General features: G+C 40.7%; 1 protein-coding gene across 10 annotated transcripts in view; it reads left to right on the top strand.

Moving 5' to 3' along the window:
* The window catches only part of DENND1A (DENN domain containing 1A), a 515,742-nt gene that overhangs the window by 167,396 nt on the left and 331,547 nt on the right, over positions 1-16,799 (top strand). For all 10 annotated transcript variants that reach the window (XM_086683990.1, XM_086683987.1, XM_086683986.1 and 7 more), the window contains one exon: positions 1,563-1,682. In XM_086683990.1, coding sequence (XP_086540116.1) covers positions 1,563-1,682 — 120 coding nt within the window. The remainder of the gene's footprint in view (positions 1-1,562; positions 1,683-16,799) is intronic.

Raw genomic sequence — 16,799 nt, 5'->3', positions numbered from 1 at the left:
GTTTCCTTAAACATGACCAGGTAGGGTCCATTGACCCTGTTGTACTGGGTTACCTTGAAAGTCTCTTTCATTTTAATTTTCTTGTGTGGTTTGTATAAGGAAGTGTTAGAAATGAAGGCTATCCATATTTGAAAAATTAACTACATATCCTATTCCAAAGACTCAGTAAATCTATCTGCCTTTGGAAGGGGCTTGGTGAATGATTTTTCATTTCTGCTGGCAACTTATAAAGTAAATTACAGGTGAGAGCATTGATTTGAATATTTATCAATTTGAGTATATTTTGTAAAATACAATATATGTAAAATACAATGTAAGTTAATGAGTTAGTTTAATAATTCAATGTCAAATTCTAAAATATTATGGTAGCATAGATTTGTGTATTAGAATTTGGAATATTTAAGTTTTTAAAAAGGAATCCAAGCTAAGTGGTAAACTGATTTTAAAAAGGGGGTTTTAAAAACATTTTGCAAACGCCAGAAACATTTCTAGATTAATCTGATTAGTAACATGCTTTTTAATCTCTTGAAACATATTTCCTATTTTATGTTTTATGCGTGGCTTGCTGATTTTTGTGTCGATGCAGGAATTTTTGGCTTTTTTTCTTTACTGTTTGTCTTTAAAGCCTGTTTCCATTTCTTAGCACCTTGCATTGTTAAGACATTTGGTATTTCTGTCCTGTAACATACATGTTCCTCCCAAACCCCAATGTTGTGAAAGATACAAGAATTCAGGACAGTAGTAACTAACCTTGCCCTCTTGAATTCCACCTCCTCCCCTTGGAAGCTCTGTGAGCATGATTCGCTTACATGCCTATTCCATCCTGTAGTTGCCGTTCCTGTAAAATGGGAACATCATCTAAATTCCAGGGTTGTTTGGAGAGTAAATGAGATGGAATATATCAAGTGTCCAGCTTGGTGACTGGCACACAGTAGACGCTTAAGTTCTGTTGCCATTTTGTTTTCTGAACCAGAGGAATGGTCAGGTGAACATCGTTAACAGCAAGCTGGCAGGGTAGGCTTTGGCGTCACAAAGGCCTAGGTTTAAAACCCAGCTTTTTGCAGCTAACCAGCTGGCACCTTAGGCAGTGCTGCCCTAGGCTGTTGCCTTGTCTATAAAATGAGGTTAATAGAATGCTCCTTTCAGGATTCGGTGGAATGATTAACAGGGCTACCTGCCTGAACTCAATCTGTGGAAGGCATGGGAGCTCCAATGAGGTGATGAGGCAGTCACTATGTATAAAATGAGGTTAATAGGATGTATCTTCAGGATTTGATGAGATGATTAACAGGGCTACCTGCCTGAACTCCGTAAATGGAAGGTTTGGTAGCTACTTTGGTAGTGAGGTGGTCACTAGAATGGACTGCTTGTGATCTTTTTTGTTTGTTTGTTTTTTACTAGCTCACAGTCTGTTCCCTTCAAGTGTGTAAATTTTGAGTTCATTTGTAAAGAGTTTCACTGAGAAAGGAAATGTTACAGGTTCAACGACTTGTCGTGATTAGATACTTTATCAAGAAACTCACTGCACATTCGTTTTTCCCTTTGTTCTGTCTTTGCCGCAGCCTCACAGTTAGCCAAGTTGGCCAGAACTTCACGTTCGTGCTCACTGACATTGACAGCAAACAGAGATTCGGGTTCTGCCGCTTATCTTCAGGGGCGAAGAGCTGCTTCTGTATCTTAAGGTAAGGGAGAGTGGCTTTGGCTCTTGGCTACTTCCGTGAAACAATGTCAGCCTCCACGTTGTTCCTCTGCAATTAAATTTTCCAGCTGTTCTCCTTATTTTCCTATCTGTTTCCCACAAGTCACTGCATTCGGGGAGAAGGACTCCACAGCGTTGTTCTTGCACTCTAAGTTCTGCAGATAATTGTATTTATTTATTTGCATCACGTCCCTTGGGTGGGAAAGGGATCATGGCTTCTGTGGAGTTTGTGGAAGCTGGGGAGTCAGCATGGCTTCGGTTTGTCCCGCTGTTATCTGGAGCTGTCAGAAATTCGCCTGTTAGGCTTTCCCTTGGACATTTTGTGTATGTAAGATTATTAATAAAGTATGTGTCTGCAGCTCAGGACGTCTTGCAGACACTGATTGTGTCCTCCTCAAAGTAACACCCTTGCCCTCTCTGGGTCAGTGAGGGAGTAACTGTTTCCCCAACTGGGCTACTTCTCTAGAGGTTTGAAAAAAGTATGGGATCCTGGAAGAAGGCTTCTTTAGGTCTTCCAAACCCCTTTGTACACCAGAACCACACTTGGCCTAATGCTCTGTTTCCTCCTGCCAGAGGGCCAAGGTGTGTTCCGAGGAGGCGAGGAGGGGGAGGATGTGTGGAAATCCGATTTTGGAGCTGCTGGCTCTGTGGGCTCCTGCTGGGCGCCTCCTAAGGGGGAAGTAAAGGCATCCCACACACTCTCCTCTCCATCTGCCTTGGTTAAGTAGGTGTCAGAGGGGCCTGCCTCCTGTCTCTCTCTGCTCGTGTGGAGCAGCCCCGGGCAGGACAGCAGGGAGGCGCCCCTGACAAAACCCGGGTCCCCAGTCTTGGGCTTGCGCCCAGGGATAAAAGGCCAGACTCTATGAATTCCAGAAAGAGTGGTTCTCTGGTACATTAGTTTTTGCACTTTCTTCCTCTCCTCACCAAGAAAAGACCTCCCATCCCAGCCCCCCAAACACATACACACTCCTACCTTAGGAGAAAGACGGGCTGACTTTTGAAGTACCTTTGCTCAATAACTGTCAGTCTGGTTTACATTTCTCCGCACAAATGTTGTTATTGTTGTTGTTAATCAGCAAAGTCAGCTCTCTTCTTCACCAAGCATAAGGTCTGTAATTCGGCCCTAGAGGGCAACCGCTGGAAAGACCACGGGAAGAGGAGGTACAATGCGGATGCTCTGTGAGATTAAATGTGTATAACTGCTCTCAAGCTGGCTCAGGAGCCCAGGCCCAAGGGTTACCCACTTGGAGCATTAGCGTCTGATGTAAATGATGATTTACATTTTGATTCAGCAATGTTGGATTATTTTTTTCTTTTTAAACAAAGTTTTCTCTTCCATTTTGCCTAACGTTGCATTTTAGACTTGGCTAGGGTGCTGATATTTATATAGTCATTTAGAGGAGATGGGGGTTTAAGACAAGTTCTTAAAGTTTTGCAGAAAGGCTTTTTTGTTGTTTTTTGTTTTTGCATAATGTTTTGGTTTACAATGTTTCTTCCTTTCAAAGCTGGGATGTGCATGTTTGGGGGGCGTGGTGGGACTCTGAACTGGCACTATCTCGTTCACTCAAGAAATTTCTGAGAGTGGAAAACTGTTGATGTAAAAACATCAACAGTGTGTATTTGACTTTGTGTGTCTGTGCGTAGGGTCATGGATGGCATGCTTACAAGAAGCTGGTTGATTAGCCTTCATGCTGCCATCATTTAGAATGAAAAAAAAAAAGCAGCAATTGGACTGTTTTCTCTCTGTTATCCCAGCTTGGAACTGTGGGAAGAATTTGGTGGGTTAATTCATTCATTTGTTCGTCAGCCCTTACTTGAGTGCCTACTATTAGCTGGTCCCTGCCCTAGAGGAGTTCCCAGAACAAACGGGAGAAGTATGATCATGCTGTAGTATGCTATATGTAAAGCATAGGACGGTTCTGCGGCACAATGTCTCCTTACTATTGATGTTCTAGGGCCAGAGGATAGTGATTGTGGTTAAAAATAGAGTCCAGATGAAGTCTGGGACACGCGTTTCACGGGTATTCAGCATGGCGGGCGGAAAGCTCATTTCCCTTGCCCAGGTTGTACATATGCAAAAAGCATGCACAGGGCCACTTCCCCCTGTGGCTTCGTTTGGGAACATTGCTGAATTGAGACTGGCATTTGAATGGAAGGGTCTGCTGTTCACCTTGGGTGACCAGTTGGCAGCATGTTCAGTGGAGAGTGGAGAGGTCTGCCGGGAGAATGCAGGTGCGATTTAGGCCTAGGTTCTATTATTAGCATTTTCAGTCTCCTTGCTTTTTCCAGATGCTTCATCTCCTTGCTTTTTTTTCAGATGCTTTTCCTTTATTATTATTATTTTTTAATGTAATTTATTGTCAAATTGGCTAACATACAGTGTGTAAAGTGTGCTCTTGGTTTCTGGGGTAGGTTCCCGTGGTTCAGTCACTTACATATAACACCCAGTGCTCATCCCAACAAGTGCCGTCCTCAATGCCCATCACCCATTTTCCCTTCTCCCCCAGCCCTCCATCCACCCTCAGTTTGTTCTCTGTATCTAAGAGGCTTTTATGTTTTGCCTCCCTCCCTCTAACTATTTTTTCCCCTTCCTCTCCCCCATGATCTTCTCTTAAGTTTCTCAAGATCCACATATAAGTGAAAACATATATCTGTCCTCCTCTGACTGACTTATTTCACTTAGCATAACAGTCTCCAGTTCCATCCACGTTGCTACAAAAGACCATATGTCATTCTTTCTCATTGCCATGTAGTATTCCATTGTATATGTAAACCACATCTTCTTTACCTTTTCATCAGTTGATGGACATTTGGGCTCTTTCCATAATTCGGCCACTGTTGAAAGCGCTGCTATAAACATTGGGGTACAAGTGCCCCTATGCATCAGCGCTCCTGTATCCCTTGGGTAAATTCCTAGCAGTGCAATTGCTGGGTCATAGGGTAGTTCTATTTTTAACTTTTTGAGGAACCTCCACACTGTTTTCCAGAGAGGCTGCCCCAGTTTTCATTCCCACCAACAGTGCAAGAGGGTTCCTGTTTTTCCACATCCTCACCAGCAATAGATGCTTTCCCTTTAGTTCACCAGTGCCTTGAGGTCCAGTGTCTGTTCGCAGTGTGCCCGGTGCTCTAGCTCGTGTGCTCATGAGCCACCTCTACTTGTGCTCTCCATTTCTTCTCATGGTGGGGAGGGCTGGGTAGCTCCCAGTGATTGTGTCTTGTGCAGACATAGTCTCCACTGTTCTAGGATTTGGCTTCTTAGGATCGCTCCCTCTCTGACTGCTCTCCCAAGCTCATGTGCTTCCTGGCCCATATGAGTCTCTGGGCCTTTCTGCCTTCACACCTTTATCCATCCACCCACAGCAGGCTTTTCCAGGCAGAAGTAATCATCCTCACCTCTGGGGGCACCTAGCATGCTTTGTATACTTCAGTTACATGCTCATAAGCCTGGATCATCCTTTTACCTCTTCCTCCTCTTCCTCTAAAATGAACTCATTAAGGGTAAAGATAGTGTCTTAAGCAACTTTGTATCTCCAGCACTTAGTGCAGTCCTTGGCCAACATACTGTGTGCATGGCCTTCAGACACGGAGATGTATTCCACTTGAATGCAAGAATAGGACACTGAAGGCTCTGAGTGACAGGACAGGCCTCATGGGACACCAGTTCAAGAGAAAGTGTGAAATACAGTAGTAGAGAGATGTGGTTCATACTCCCAGACTTATTTCTGTTAGTTACAAGAGGTACTCTTGAATCTCACTGTGGAGATCTAGTGTTGAATGACAGGCATTGTGTCCATAAAGTCCGTAAAGGACTAGGCCATCAGTATTAGAAACTTTAAACTTAATTTCACAATGAAAGGTTCTTAGAGACCTGTCATACAATATAAGTTATTGGGTCCATTGTTAGAAGTGTTGTCTGTTCCTTCCCCCTAGAATATAAGGTCCATGAAGCCTGGGAATTTTTATCTGTTTTGTTCCCAGATATACCCAACGTATAGAGTAATGGCTATGCATAGTAGGCACTTAGTAATACTTGTTTCATGAAGGAAAGAATTCCTGATGAATAAGCCCTGTGTTTATTTTTAACACAGGTTTAATTCTGTCACCAGCTAACCTTGACAGAAATGTAGTTGTGCTAGGGTATGAACAAGTCTCATTAACACAAATACCATGGTTTGTAAAGTTCAAATGCATTATTTGGTCCCATGGTTGACTAGTTCTTTATATTTAGGCATTTTACTTTTCCTTGAGATTCACCATAATATTATTTAACTATTTGCTGGATGGTAGTCAATACTGGATTAAAAGCACAGCTGGGGATGGGGGTACCTGGGTGGCTCCGTCGGTTAAGCATCTGACTTTGGCTCAGGTCATGATCTCATGGCTCGTGAGTTTGAGCCCCGCATCGGGCTCTGTGCTGACAGCTCAGAGCCTGGAGCCTGTTTCGGATTGTGTCTCCCTCTCTCTCTGTCCCTCCCTTGCTCCCCCTCTGTCTCTCTGTCACTCTCTCTCTCTTTGTCTCTCTCTCAAAAATAAACATTAAAAGAATTAAAAAAGCACAGCTAGAGAGCAATAGATATGGGTAAGTTCATCCTTCTTCATTATAAACCCAGGAATGTGAGACAGAATTAGCATTTTCAGGTAGCACCAGCTGAGTCTGTTATGGTATAAGCATTTACCTCTGAAATCCTTCAAGTATCATAAAGTGACCTAGAACCATACTTTTTTCATGACTTCCGACTTGTCCAAATGGCACATGTTTCATCAAGGCTAAAACTGTAATGAAATATGTTATTTATAGCCAACTTCTGGTTGTGGAGAAACAGAAGGAGCGTAAGAGTTCAAAGCCAAAACTGTGTTGTTTGTGGGTGTGGATTATGGGAGATATGTCACATAATAATTAAATTTTTTACTTTTTATAAAGGAGCTTTTTAAATTTTTTTCGAATCTTTATTTATTTTTGAGAGAGAGACAGAGTGCAAGTGGGGGAGGAACAGAGGGAGAGGGAGACATAGAATCCAAATCAGGCTCCAGGCTTCAAGCTGTCAGCACAGAGCCTGACTCGAGGCTTGAACTCATGAACCATGAGATTGTGACCTGAGCTGAAGCTGGTCGCTTAACCAACTGAGCCACCCAGAAGCCCCAAAAGGAGCTTTTTAACAAAAATTTTTTATTTAATTAACTATTTTTTAATTTACATCCAAGTTAGTTACCATATAGTGCAACAATGATTTCAGGAGTAGATTCCTTAATGCCCCTTACCTGTTTAGCCCATCCCCCCTCCCATCATCCCTCCAGTAACCTTCTGTTTGTTCTCCATATTTAAGAGTCTCTTATGTTTTTGTCCCCCTTCCTGTTTTTATATTATTTTTGCTTCCCTTCCCTTATGTTCATCTGTTTTGTATCTTAAAGTCCTCATATGAGTGAAGTCATATGCTATTTGTCTTTCTCTGACTAATTTCGCTTAGCATAATACCCTCTAGTTCCATCCATGTAGTTGCAAATGACAGGATTTCATTCTTGTTGATTGTTGAGTAATACTGTATTGTATATATATATACCACATCTTCTTTATCCATTCGTCCATCGATGGACATTTGGGCTCTTTCCATCCTTTGGCTATTGTCGATAGTGCTGCTATAAACATGGGGGTGCATGTGCCCCTTCGAAACAACATACCTGTATCCCTTGGATAAATACCTAGTAGTGCCATTGCTGGGTCGTAGGGTAGTTCTATTTTTAATTTTTTGAGGAACCTCCATACTGTTTTCCAGAGTGGCTGCACCAGCTTGCATTCCCACCAACAATGCAAAAGAGATCCTCTTTCTCCACATCCTCGCCAACATCTGTTGTTGCCTGAGTTGTTAATGTTAGCCATTCTGACAGGGGTGAGGTGGTATCTCATTGCGGTTTTGATTTGTATTTTCCTGATGATGAGTGATATTGAGCATCTTTTCATGTGTCGCTTGGCCATCTGGATGTCTTCTTTGGAGAAGTGTCTATTCATGTCTTTTGCCCATTTCTTCACTGGATTATTTGCTTTCTGCGTGTTGAGTTTAATAAGTTCTTTATAGATTTTGGATACTAACCCTTTATCTGATATTTCCTTTGCAAGTATCTTCTCCCATTCTGTCAGTTGCCTTTTAGTTTTGCTGTTTGTTTCCTTCGCTGTGCAGAAGCCTTTTATTTTGATGAGTTTATTTTTGCTTTTGTTTCCCTTGCCTCTGGAGGCATGTTGAGTAAGAAGTTGCTGCGGCCGAGGTCAAAGAGGTTTTTGCCTGCTTTCTCCTCGAGGCTTTTGATGGCTTCCTGTCTTACATTTAGGTCTTTCATCCATTTTGAGTTTATTTTTGTATATGGTGTAAGAAAGTGGTCCAGGTTCATATTTGTGTTCTATAATTTTCTTATGTATGGGAATCTTATTTAAGCTCTTGAGAAAGTTTGAGTAGCTTTTTTTTTTTTTTTTTAATGTTTCTTTATTTTTGAGAGAGACGGAGACAGAGCCAGTGGAGGAGGGACAGAGAGAGAGGGAGACAAAGAATCCAAAGCAGGCTCTAGGCTCTGAGCTGTTATCACAGAGCCTGACGTGGGGCTTGAACCCATGAACTATAAGATCATGACCTGAGCCAAAGTTGGGCATTTAACAGACTGAGCCACCCAGACGCCCCTGAGTAACTGCCTTAGTACCTATATCAAACTGTTCAGTCCCTATTATACATTTTGGGAAGAAATAACTTGTTTCATCAAGACAGGATCTAAATTTTTTTTTTAGTTTAACATGTAAGATTTTTCTTCAATTAACGAGTATTTTAGTAGGTAGTATAAACCAGGAGTGAACAATGTGTAACACTTGGTCTTTGGCTTTTTATTCACTTCAAGTTCCCTTGATACAGAGGTAAAGATCTCTCCCCAGTTCTCTATAAGAACCTTTCAGATATCATGTTCATATATCATTCAAGATTTTGATGAGCTGAACTTTTAAAGTTGGTCTTACAAACTGAAAACAATATATACTTTTGGTCCTTTACCAAATTTAAAACTTAATATGCTTCTGGGTGCACCATTCCCAGACCACCTCTGATTTTGTTACTTCCCCTCCTGTTTCGGTTCGGCTACGCTTACTGTCCTAGGAGCCACTAAGTCTTTGGGAAGGGACTATGTAAACAAGGAAAATATGATGTGATAAGTGCTATTTAAATCAAAAATATGTATGTGCGAGGTTCTTTGGGGTCACTGATTAGGCAGTGCCCATCTCTGGCTTGGAATCAGAGAAAGTGTTGCTGACGGTTTCCAGTTAAACTAGGTCTTACAGAATCACTGGGGGTTGGTCTGGAGGAGAATTGGAGAAGAGCTTTCTAGGCAGTGAGAACTGACATGTAAGGCCCAGAGAAATGAAGGCTATAGCAAGATGGAATACTGATGTGATGGTAGGGGATGATACCATAAATGTCTTGGGGCCAGGTTGGGAAAGCCCTTGTGGGACATGCTCAAGAATTTGGATTTACCCCATAGCAAATGGAGCATGCTCAGATGATAGGGCAGGCGTTAGAAATATGGATGTTTATAGACCAAAAGGAAAGTGGCTTTTTATACATGTAACTGGTATTTACACATGCTTGGGATTTTCTGGATAGTGTTAGAAGGGTTGCTGCACATCACCTTGGGGGTAGCACTCTGATTTGGATGAGAAGTTTTAAGCCTCAACTTTAGTTGTTTGTTTGTTTTAAACTATAACAACGAAATACATTTCTGGGACCTTGCTGGGGAATTACTGTCCTTTCCATGCAGATTGGCATATGGGCTTGTGTTTCAACATTAATTGTGTTAAGTGATAACCCATCTTCCTTCTGGAATACTTTCTGACTTAATGGCAGGAACAACTATTGCGTCCTTTTTCATCTGAATTGTACTCATTTCTACTATAAACACAGAAGAGCTCAGTTTTCACAGAGAAAAAAGAAGCTAGAAGTAATAAAATAGTGTGGTTTTAAGAACTTTGGTTTCTCCCCCTAACTGTTCTAGTGTTTTTAAAACAAGACATATAGTTCAGGAGAAAAATCAAAGGACTCTTTCCTTAAGCAGGTGCGGTGGCAGAGCCCTTTTGGATGGATTGTGTGTTAGCTGCTTTAGTTTAAAATAAGTGTATAGGGGGTGGGGAAGGGAGTCGGGAAGGAAGGCAGTGGGGACGGCTCCCAGATTTTTACCTTGAAAGCAGGTGCTGCTGAAATATTCCAGAAACAGATGGAATCTCCTATTCTTGTTTTAAGCTATTTATGGTTGTCTCGCCTGAGGGTACCCTGCTATACAAAACTACACAGCCTGATGTTTGAGGGCAGTTTGGGCATCAAAGCTGGGGCCCCTCTGGGAGAAATCAGCCTTTCTTCCCAATGCCTTAAATACCATTTGGGAAACCTGGATCTTTCATACTATTTAACAGAGAACTTTCCTCTGCTTTTCAAGTGTTTCCATCTCTCTGGAGCTGTTTGATTTCTTCTTAATTTCTCCCCCTTAAAAGTATGGTAGGGTACAGTGTTGTCTTCTGAATGGTCAGCTGGGAGAAGACCCAGTTGCTATGGCAGATTATAATTCCACCCGTTGTGGATCTGTCAGGAATTGAACCCATGGCTTGGGTCCTGTGAAGGCTCTGGTTTAGTAGCCTCAGGACCCTTTCTGACATCTTCAGTATTTTGAAAGGCCTGCACGGGGAATGTGTTCATCAGGACATCATTTTGTGGGATGTGATAACTTTTTTTTTTTCTTAATTAAAAAAAATGTACTGGTTGGGGAATGTTGCACATTTTATTGCCACACAGATGCCTCCATGCTTAGAAACGTATAATCCTCTGGGGAGCCACAATTCAACAATAGTAACAAGCTGTACAGTTTAAAAAAAAAGTCACCTTTGAAGAGAAGAAAGGGACATAAACGAAACTGCTCTTACTGTCCAAGCAGAGCCTGCTGTTTGAGGGCTGGGAAGCTGGGCAGTTGGAAGGACAGGTGTATCTTCTGTAGCAGCGGCCAGCCTCAGGGCTGTCCACTGTAGGAGGAAGCTTCTTTTCTCCTCCTGGTCCTTTTCAAAGGACCCCAGCCTGGCTCAGCCTTCCCTCAAGCAACCTGAGCCCAGCATTGTGGGTATTTGAAATTTCAAGACTTTGGCTACAAGAAATTTCTCCTTTTGGGACTGAATGAGTTGGAAATGACAAGAGACACGGTATTTTGTTGATCTGTTCTGAATTTTTTTTTTTAACGTTTATTTATTTTTGAGACAGAGAGAGACGGAGCATGAACGGGGGAGGGTCAGAGAGAGGGAGACACAGAATCTGAAACAGTCTCCAGGCTCTGAGCTGTCAGCACAGAGCCCGACGCGGGGCTCAAACTCACGGACCGCGAGATCATGACCTGAGCCGAAGTCGGCTGCTTAACCGACTGAGCCACCCAGGCGCCCCTTGTTGATCTGTTTTGAAAGCAGAACATTTCCTTGTCTTAATGATCACAAAGCTTACCATAGGGCAGCAAGTGAAACCACCCTAAGTAGGAACTCCAGGAGTGCACTTTGGTTCTTTCGTTAGTTTCCCCCATATGTCACTCATCTTGCCACCTCCACCAACTACTGCTGACGGTTAATGTTGTTACACCATTTCGTAGATGGATAGACTAAGTCAGGAGAACTCATTACAGAGGATTTGGAAAGGAGCAGGGGTGGGGGTGGGAATGATCATTTGTTAGCATTTATTTAATAAGGCAGGTGGCTTATATAATTCTCATTCTTATTGCAACTTGATGAAATTATGTCCATTATAGAGAAGTAGGGATTGAGACCGAAAGAGTTGTCGTGTGACTTGGCCAAGATCTCACCAGGAAGGAGTAAGTGAGGGAATTTGGTTTGGAACCCAGAATCCAACCCAAAGCTCATGCGCTCAACAGCTTTGGGCTTATTTCTCATAACTTCCTTTTGGCTCTGATTCAAAGTTTCAAATTTTATTTTCTTGTCACCAGAGCAACCATGATGAGTTTCAAAAGTTTGTCTGTGTATATTTAGTTAAAAGAGCCATGGTGGGTAGTTTGCCGCTGCTCCAGGATTTCAGAGGTGAGCTTGCAAAAATCAGTATACTACATACAGCTCACCCTCATTTTATAAATAATGAAACTGAGATCTGAAGAGAGATTGTTGTGCCAAGTTCTTTAGCTGGCTAATAGCAATCTTTTGCCCCCCACTCCCACTCCAGTCCAGAGTTTGTCCAGGATATGGCAATGATTCTTCCAACTCAGGAGAATAAGGCCAAGGCCACCTGGACCTAAAGTTTTTTTAAGACTCTGTAACCTCCAGTTAGCATCAAGGAGTCACATTGCCTTTTGGCCAGCATCATTGCAGTCTATGTGAACAATCCAACCATATGATTATAGAGTAAAGAAAATGATCCGCTCTGTTTAAATCTGATGCAAAGTCTGTTTGAATGGAAAACCAGTAAAACTGAGCCTGCCTTCTGAAAGAAAGAGTCTTAAGAATTCCACATGAGGGACTCTTTTTGGGAGTTGGAAAACATTCTATAGGAGAAGCCAATTGATGCTTTTTGGTGGAGTTTGAGTGTCAGCAATTTTTTTGGACCCCCACCCCCAACCCCCTCCCCTTGCAAGCAAACCACTTTCCTGTAACAGCAACAACAAGCAGAAGGCATTTATTTGAGCCTTATCTTTGCTTTTCACTGGGCAGGAAGTGGAAAGGAAAATAACTCAATATGCTTCACACCTAAAATTGCCCTTTGGATCTAAGCTGCACTCTTATTTTAAGAGCAAGTTAGATTTGTGAATACAAAGAGGAGTCTGAATTTAGGTTGTCTGGCCCTTCCAGTGATCAGTTTAGAAGCAGTGGGAAGCCTAGCATTTGTCCCTCGTGGAGAAGCTCCAGAAGACTGAGATAATTGTGTACCTCTTTATATCATGTCAAACAGAAAAATCATTGTGCCATCTAAAGTTTGAAGATGCCACAATTCTCGTAATCACTTATGAGCCATTGATTTTTAGGATGTTGTTTTATGAGACTGTGAAGATATACTTCCTCATTAGAGGAATTTAGAAAACCTTACAGAAGTAAGAGAAGGAGTTTATCATCCCATGACTTTAATAGTGACTAGAGGTGTTTTGTTCCTTGCATGGGATCATGCTGTAGGTGGAGCTTTGTACCTAGCCTTTTCACTTAGTATATTGTAAGCATCTTTGCATATCGTTAAATGTTCTTTCCTGGGAATGTTTTTGACTGTGTACTTTGTGTGAGGCTGATTTACAAGGGAAGAAAGCTCTTAGTAAAATCTGAGAAAGTATTTTTTGTCAAGACTTATGTTCTTTTAAAAAATGCATTTGCTGTAGTGAATTTGTCATTGCGCTAATTACTTTGGTAATTCCGTAAAAACAACCCAAACAACCCAAAAGCCCTCAACTACTTTTTGCCTTCACATGTGAGACATTGCCAGATTCTCGATAGGGAAGATAGTTCTTAGCTTCTGAAAACAATGAACATAAAAGTATGGAAATAGTATCAAAGTGTTCATTAAATCAGGTGGTAAATAATGTACTTAGTTTACTTTTCCTTTCCATATTTCACTTTGTACATTTACGTCTTTAATCCTTTTCATCAGTATGAGTTGTATTGTGAATGGCAAAAACAGTAATGTGGCATAAAGGGAATACTTTTAAAGTTAGATAGCAATACATTCTGAATGAGAACTAATTACACATATCTCAAGACTTTATGTAAAACTGTACGGAAGTTTTAAACATTGTAGGCAAAATTAAGTTCTGCATTCTAGTATGCAGTGGAAATTGCCTAGATTTTTATTTCCTAGACATGGGTCATGAAACTATTGGCAATCTTCAGTACAGCCAAGGTCAGTTGCCCTTTAACTCAGTTCACAGGTGTTAGGCTGCTACTCTGGAGCTTTTTAATCCCTTATCTATAACACAAAGCAATATTTATTATAAAATTAATTCTGAGAGGCATCGTTTAGAGTTTCTAATCCATTCTATTTCAGATGCCTTTGAAGTAAAGTGGGTGGAGCTTTGTATGTGGGGTTAATTGTCCCATTGTTCATTTATTCAGTCTGGTATTTTAACTAGCTCTTTATTTGTATTAATGAGCCCAAAATGCGGCAAAAAAATCCTTGGCTCTAAACAACTTGAGATTAAAAAAAAAAAACCTTATTTAAAAAGTGTGATGGAAAACGGAGTTGGGTGAAATTTAGTGCCCTGTACTTTTTTTGCCTGAGCTCTTAATGACTGGTTTCCTTTTTTTTCTTTTTTTAAAATATAGTCCCATAGGAAAGCAAGAAGTCTTTGGGGGAATAAAAAGCAAAAAACAAAAAGCCACTGCAAGCAAAAACAACTCCAAGCCCAAAGACTCTAGGAAAGTATATTTCCTAGTGTCCAGTTAGGATTCTGCTAAGTTCTGCTAAGTTAGAATTTTTATGGTCCCCTCTGCTTAAAAAAAAAAAAATGAATTTTGGATACCAATTTTAGAGAAATTTTTAGTTTGTACTTTCTCCTTTTTATTAGTATAAGAAAGTATACTAGAGGCGCCTGTGTGGCTCAATCTGTTAAGCGTCTGACTTCAGCTCAGGTCATGATCTTGCGGTTTGTGGGTTCAAGCCCCGCATTGGGTTCTGCACTGACAGCTCGGAGCCTGGACCCTGCTTCAGATTCTGTGTCTCCCTCTCTCTCTGTTCCTCTGTTGCTTGTGCTTTGTCTCTCAAAAATAAATAAACATTAAAAAAAATTAAAAAGAAAGTATACCAAATGTTGATCATCCTCATTAAAGATAACCAATGTTTCCTGACCACTGGAGACTATACTTGTTTTTTTACTTTTTTTTTTTTTTTTTTTACTATTCACTAATATTTCCCAGTTATATATATCTCCAAGTATTATAATTTTAGATCTTTTTATTTGAAGAGGTAGTTTAACTTTCATATGGTGGAGCTCCTCCCTGAACTTGTCCTTTCCTTGATTTCAGTCCCTGTGTTGTGATAGAAAACACTTGCACTGCATGAGTTAAAAAAAAAAAAAAATCTTCTTAAGAATTGCATTTATAATAAACATGTTTTTTACTTATCTGTCACTCATTTTTGTCTCTGTTACTTTAGTGGTGAATTGAGGATAATACTAACTCAGAATATTGTGGTAGGAGATTAAATAGTGAACACTTGATAAAGCTCTTTATATATTGTATTTACTATGTTTAATTACAACCTTGTGCCTTCCTTTTGTAAATTGTGAAATATAACCTGCAAATAGGAAAGTGCATTGAGTTTACATATGTACACACACACACACATACACATAAATATATACATATTTATATATATGCACACACATACACTAAGTACACACTAATAATTATATAGCAAATATCCATGTAATCCTCCTGTAAGAAATCTGTACCCCAGAATAATTTTTTTCAGCTGCGTATGTATTCCTAAATAATGTTGGTATAGTTTTGTCTGGTTTTTGAAATCTGTATGAATGAATTCTACAGTTTGGAATTGGTAAGTCTTATTTCTTTTGCTGAACACTTTTGAGATTCAACCATGCTGTTGCTTATAGTTGTAGCTTGTTTTCTTTGCTATCTAGCATTCCGCATTGTGTTTGAGCATGCAATTGTAAGTGTCCATTTGGGCTGTTTCCGGTTCATGGCTTTAATGAACATTCTTGAACAGGTAGCTCGCTGTGTACAGACACTAGGTTTTTTGGCGTGTAAACCTAGGAGCCGAATGGCTATGTCATAGGGTACGTGTATCTTCGATTTTATTGGATAATGCCAAATTGTTTTCTAAAGCGGCATTAGAATCTTATGGTTCTGTCAGCTGTGTATGAGAGTCGCCATAGTCCCACGCTGCTGCTTACATCCTGCTTTTTAAAGACGTGCAACATGCTCTTTCCTTTCTCAAAGCCTGTGAGATCCAGGGACTGTCCTTCTTCATTGACCTCGTTGCCTAAAGAGGCGTTTCTAGAGAAGGAGGCAGTCCCTGGGGAGGTGAGAGGAAGGTCAACCGTCCCTGAAAGGTAAAATGAGCTATGAGGTGGCGGGGCCTTAAGAGCATGGTCAGCGGTCTGTACAGGGCTTAAATCCTAGTGCTGCCAGTGTGGATGTGGGCTTTTGGGTGCCCCATTTACTCTTTTTGAATCTTAATTTCCTCCTATCCACTCTTTTGGTGAGGATTAGAGCTAATATAAGCAAAGATGTTGGCAGGGCAGTTGTTGGCACCTTCCAGTATTACACAGTGCTAGAGTTATTGCTAGAAGGTTAGGCCAGTTGTAACATACATGTCTTTGGCATAGGTGTGGTTTGTGTGGGCATGTACACAACAAAGTCTACATGAACCTGGTCGTGTCAACATAAAGATGACACTTGGTGGCCATGAGGTAGGCATTTACAAACTTGTGGCTGAAGGTATAAAAAAGTTCGGCATTCTTAGAAAACAGTTGGCAGTATATATTCAAAACCCTTCAATTATTCCCACTTTTGAGATTCTGTTCCTAAGGAAAACTCAGGAATATATGTACAGAAACATGCATGAGGATGCTTATTAGCATGTAGAATGAAAAATTAGAAACCATTTGTGGAGAGGCGATAGCTACAATATAGCCATTAAAATGATGTTTTTTTGGTGATTAATGACTTAGAGAACATTTTGGACATAATGTTATGCAGGAGAAGCAAGAGATGAATTATGGTATGATCTGTGTTTTGTAAGAAAATTTTAGAAAAGCGATGGGTTGATTTGGTAACAAAGTATTAACAATAAGAATAATTAGGTAATAGAATTATGAGGATTCTAATTTTCTTCTTTTTTTGTCTTTAAAAATTTTTCTTCTTTTATGTCTCTCTCGTCATACCCAATCCGAATGTTCTTCGTACCACAGTTTACAGATTTTTTTTAACTTGGAAAAATGATATCTACCATCATATAGCACATGATTTCAAATACAGAATGCTACAAACAGTAGTGCTTTAAGTACCCAATGGATGACTAATGCTGTAGTGGGTTTTTTCTCCCCCTGAGTTTTTGGTATAGACTTGAGCCCTAGGAAGACCTGTGTTCAAATGTTGATT

This window comes from Puma concolor, chromosome D4 (assembly GCF_028749965.1).
Source record: "Puma concolor isolate L17-30 chromosome D4, mPumCon1.1.hap2, whole genome shotgun sequence".
NCBI lineage: Eukaryota > Metazoa > Chordata > Mammalia > Carnivora > Felidae > Puma > Puma concolor.
The sequence above is the reverse complement of the archived record's forward strand: the minus strand, read 5'-3'. Positions and strand labels throughout refer to the sequence as shown.